Here is a 5,011-nt window from a genome sequence, read left to right on the forward strand (position 1 = left end):
CTCCGTCTGCTTTGCAACTTAAACTACTTTAAAACACACAAATTAAATGACCAGACACAAGTGAGGGGTCAATATTTGTTGAGGAGGAGAAAGTCCTATGATAAAAGGCGTAATAATAATTGAAAAGCCACAACTCTACTTTCAAAACTTTGTCAACAGGTGTGTTCTGTAAAAATACATATACTACAGGGTTGATGCCAATAAACTCGGCCACTGATTCCTCAATTCTATTCTAGAATTAGAATATGTGAATGCTTACTAGTTATTTATGGAGTATTTCTTTTAGTTTCCCTATGATATTTAAAAAATGTACTCTTCCTCAGGCCAACATGCAAACAAAAAGTTTCCAAAGTAACAATACTGTATTTTCTATATGATAAATTTCCCTTTTTTAGGAATACTGGTTGAGCCTGCAACTTAAACTCAATATGGAATTTTACATCTTCTGATTGACGCCAGTGGCTGCCAACTTATGGAACCTCGCCAAACATCACTGAATATTGTATAGTAATTTTATTTAACTAATTAGGTTTTATGCACATTTTCATTTTAAGTCTTCTGCTTTTGCATGTGTCAATTAATAAGAGACGCATCCATTGGGGTGGATGGGCAAAGTTATTTAATAGTATTATATATACATATCTATTGTTGCTGAAGTAATTTCTTATTGATAGTTTTATTGATAATAAAGACAGATAAATAAAGTAGTAGTTTTCTTCTCTCGACTTTACTAGAACAGAGGTTAAACCTGCTATTGAGGAATAAACAAGTTTGTAATAGTTGCTAGTTTTTGAGTACATACTTGAAAAGCAAAATTCTTCTGAGATTTTCAAGCTCAGGGGGATCGAAGGAAGCCTCAACACAAACAAACAAAGGCATAAAATATTCAATTTATCCAGATGATGACAAGATGAAAAGATTCAGGTACAAACTCATTGAACCACAGGAGGGCGCTAATGCCCTATACAGGTAGCTGTCAACTGCTGTAAAAAAACGAGAAGAAAAAGGGAGCGCACTAGTTGGAGAAAAGGAACAACAACAACTAAAAGAAAAGAAAATAGACATTATATTATGTTACAGTCATGTGTATCTCGTTGCAATTAATCAGATCGTATAGAAAATAAAGGGATCTACAAAGGTATGATAAATTAACGGTGGAGTCTCCCTGGACAGCTTGATTATTGGAGAAATTTTTGTATCTGTTCATCATGGACCGAGAGTTGTATCCCTTCGCGGAGGATAGTTTTAGCCGCTTCCCATCTCAAAGCAATATTTATGGACTTTGTCAGGCAGGGGAACATGAGCTTCTAGCGGCTACACTTAAAGGAAAGGTGGTTAGCTTCACATACCAGGAACTACAGCAGAAAATAAGACCAGTGGCAAAAGAGGTCCAGTTCACCTACATACCAGGTAAACCCCATACTACCTCAATACAAAAAAATGCAAATTGTACAAAATCACATATATTTATCAACGATATTTCAGTAACTAAATAGTAAATAGAATTTCTGCCATAATGCACTACTGATTGAGTATCCAGAAAAGAATTGTGTGCATTTTGCCAATCTCTTCTAGTTGATGCAGAGATTGTCTCAATTGATGCGTTCAATAAGTCTTCACCTAAAAGTGGCCTTGTAGTTGGCATCACATTCATAAAGGTATGTTCATCTGTAACAATTCATTTTATTGAGTGGATCATTTGAATTCATGTCACCTTTGGACAGGACTCAGGTGACAAAGCTACTCCTTTTCTGAACATCTACTGTGACTATGAGCCTGGCTCAGAGTTCAACCTAGAATCTATTGCACGTGAGTAAAGACATTTATGTATTTTCCAATCACTTTTTTTTTTCAAATTATGCTTTGTAAATTGCTATTCATTTGCCTATCTGAACAGAAAGTTGCCTCAATCTGGAATTGCAGTTCACGCCTTTCCAGCTGTATCACACAGAGTAAGTTCATACTCATTTAATTACAATTGAGAATATATCAAGTCTATTAACCATTTGGGGAATATTTGATTTAAACTTTTGGGGGTCTTTTTATTAAGAGTGCAAAGCGAGGACGGCGGCAGAGAGACTGTATTTCTACTTAGTGGTCACGACCAGAGAGTGCATCTGTACAAGGAGGTGTGTATGTGTGTGTATGCCTGAAAGTGCATTAGAATTTTACCTGATGCTAATTGCAACATAGGTTGTAATTGCTGATTAAGGGATGTCAACACATTATCTTCTCCATCAACCACAGCTTTTTGTTTTTGGCAGAATGCTTCTCTCCACCAATTTGAAGAGCAGCCAGTGGAAAGACTCTTTCCAGAGCTACAGCAATTGCCCAGCAAGTTAGTCTACCTTTATTTTGTTTTCACTTGTATGGTTTAGGCCACAAATGTCAAAATGGCGACCGGGGGCCAGATCCAATTCTGGCTGGTGCTCAAATGTCAGCTGGGATATGCTCCGGCACCCCCATGACACTTCAGGATAAGCGGTAGAGAAGATTAATGAATGAATATTTCTCGTTTTCTATTTTAGATTGAAATGTAAGAATTTCAAGGCGGGTTTTTGTTTATTTTTAATAAATTTGATTACTTTACGTTTTTTGACAGTTGTCTATCCTCACTCCCCATAGTGTGTTATGGATGGACATGTTGAGCATACCTGGTGGACAACGACTTTCAGCATTTGGCTGTCAGAACGGTTGTGTTGGATTGGCCGTGGTTAAACAGTATCAACCTGGTGAGTAATTTGCCAAAGATTAAACCCCCATTAGATTTGCTGTTTTAAAAATTATATTTATATGAGATATTTCTAGATATTAATGTTATACAAAACCCATTTCACTTACGCTAACTGATTAGCGAAGAAATGAATGGGTTATCTCAATCAGTCCCACACGTGAGAATATTGCATTTTCATGTATATTGTTGAATATACTTGGTGTATTTTTAACAGAAGTTTTGCAGAGTTGGCATGTTCAGTTTGACAGTCCAATCTCCATTGTACTGCTATTTCCTCTCAGCAGCCAAAAAGACTTACTCAGTGGAGAAAAAGGTATCTAAAAAAAAAAACATGAATGACCAATGAAGACAAAAAATAAAATTACTGTTATTTTTATTCAGGTAGCGACAGTGAAGGATACAATCTACTCGTGACTAGTACGATAGAGATGGCAGTTGTCTACAGGTGATCTCCAAGTTTTGGTCATTAAAAAGAAACCTGTGATTTTTGTTTAGTCCTATTGCACCTCAGCATTTTAACAATAACATAACCTTGTCTTTGTGTTAAGAAATGTCCAGGACAAAGGCCTGTCCCAATCGCTATTCCTCGCCGAGAGTGACCAATGGGATGCAGTACTTTGTGCTCTGGTTATTGATTTGGATTTTGATGGGCAGAAAGAAGTGTTGCTGGGAACATATGGACAGGTGAAAAAATGACAAGGCACAACTGTGTATGCCCAACAAAATGTGTTATTGTCAAAAAAATAACATGTGAATAACTGTTTTTGTGCAGGAGCTTCTCTGTTATAAATTCCAGCGCGCAACAGCAGGAGAGGATGGACATTTTCAGTTGTTGTGGCAACGGAGTTTTAAGAGCCCTCTGCTGTCAATCATCTACTTAGACCTGACGGGCGATGGTTTGAGAGAGTTGGCTATCCTCACACTGAAGGGTCTACATATTTTACAGGTGTGTGTGTGTGTGCAACTGTGCATCAGTCAGTGATTGCAATTTTAATGAAAGAATCAAAGGCAATGTTCAGCAACTGTGGCGTAGATACGCCAACTTGGCAAAAGGAGTGGGGAAAAAAAGTGTATTGCTGACCTCAAATGATCACCTGGAGAATAATATCAAATACAACAGCGTCTCTTAAGGTTTAGCACAATCTGTTCGGGGATGCTGTGTCATCTTCAAATTCTGTCTTTCCTATTAATAATTCAATGTAATCCTGAGTAAAAGTGTCAGCATCACAAATTGCAGATCTGCGTTAACAAATGGCTCCCCAGTCAATCATGAGGGACGTATAGATAATAAAATATAGTCACCCCTACTCAGAATTTTAAAGGGAAAATTAATGAGTGATTTTTTTTATTGAAGTATTAATGTTATATCAAATACTAACTTATGTGTTTTGTTCTGTGTCATTTTAGCATAGTCTCACCAGCACTGCTGACCTGGTGCTGAAACGGCTTGCCAAGAGGGTCGAAGCTTTGAATGTTGACCTCAAGCCTGAGCCAAGTGAAGGTCGGAAAATGCACGAAACGGAAAATGATTCATCTCAGGAAAACTTAAGACTTAATACATCTTCAAATTAGCAAAAAAAAGTTTTTGTGTGCATCTTTGACTCTCGAATACATGCAGATATTAGGTAGAAAATACAAAATTTAAAAGTAGCATTTTTTTGTTATATTTCATGTGCAAAAAAACTTCACTGATAAGGACATTTATTTATTTTTGCATTGTGGATTTAGAATGGGGTTTTGCATCTGTCAGGTTGCAGAATATTTGTATTAAATCAGATATTCTGTTTAGATATAATGATGAGCACAATTTTAACTAGTTATCTAAAAACATATACAAGAATTGCAAATCAAATCAGGATCAAAACATTTTATTCTATAACATTAATAATATTCCATTTTAAGTTTAGAGTTGCATCAATGCCATTAAAAAAATGTTGACAGTCTTTGTGTTTTTGTTGATTTTGTGCTTTCTGATTCCAAATGCATTACATTATTATTTATTATGTTGTTGAGGCTTTTAACGAATCCTATAATTGAATTTGTATTACAGGTGGTCATGGTTTCGATCCCAAGTCGGTCCTGTGTGAAGTTTGCATGGGTTTTCTCAGGGTACTCCTCCCACATTAAAAAAAAGCATGCATGGTAAGATGATTTGAACACACTTAATTGCCCCCCATGTGTGAACGTGAGCGTGAATGTTTGTCTATCTCAGGCATCCCCCGCAATACTTGTTAGGATAGACGCTTCCAAAAAAAAATGAATGAATGAATTTGTACG

General features: G+C 36.4%; 1 protein-coding gene across 1 annotated transcript; it reads left to right on the forward strand.

Annotated features, from left to right (window-relative positions):
* Window positions 1-978: 978 nt before the first annotated feature.
* On the forward strand, window positions 979-4,647 carry kptn (kaptin (actin binding protein)). Its single transcript, XM_077740795.1, has 12 exons — window positions 979-1,410; window positions 1,576-1,658; window positions 1,725-1,809; window positions 1,898-1,952; window positions 2,051-2,129; window positions 2,265-2,338; window positions 2,626-2,732; window positions 2,949-3,047; window positions 3,116-3,179; window positions 3,283-3,418; window positions 3,507-3,680; window positions 4,142-4,647. Exons 1-12 carry the CDS (start codon window positions 1,209-1,211, stop codon window positions 4,304-4,306), a joined length of 1,323 nt encoding a protein of 440 aa, XP_077596921.1. The 5' UTR covers window positions 979-1,208; the 3' UTR covers window positions 4,307-4,647.
* The last annotated feature ends 364 nt before the right edge of the window (window positions 4,648-5,011 follow it).

Source organism: Stigmatopora nigra, chromosome 19 (genome assembly GCF_051989575.1).
Source record: "Stigmatopora nigra isolate UIUO_SnigA chromosome 19, RoL_Snig_1.1, whole genome shotgun sequence".
Taxonomy (NCBI): Eukaryota; Metazoa; Chordata; class Actinopteri; order Syngnathiformes; family Syngnathidae; genus Stigmatopora; species Stigmatopora nigra.

What these genes read in the sequence shown, in the direction of transcription:
- kptn (XM_077740795.1), top strand. Translation starts at nt 1,209, where the DNA reads ATGGACCGAGAGTTGTATCCCTTCGCGGAGGATAGTTTTAGCCGCTTC. An exon ending in CTACAGCAATTGCCCAGCAA is followed by an intron (nt 2,339 to 2,625) that starts GTTAGTCTACCT and finishes CACTCCCCATAG; the next exon opens with TGTGTTATGGATGGACATGT. An exon ending in TGCTGGGAACATATGGACAG is followed by an intron (nt 3,419 to 3,506) that starts GTGAAAAAATGA and finishes GTTTTTGTGCAG; the next exon opens with GAGCTTCTCTGTTATAAATT.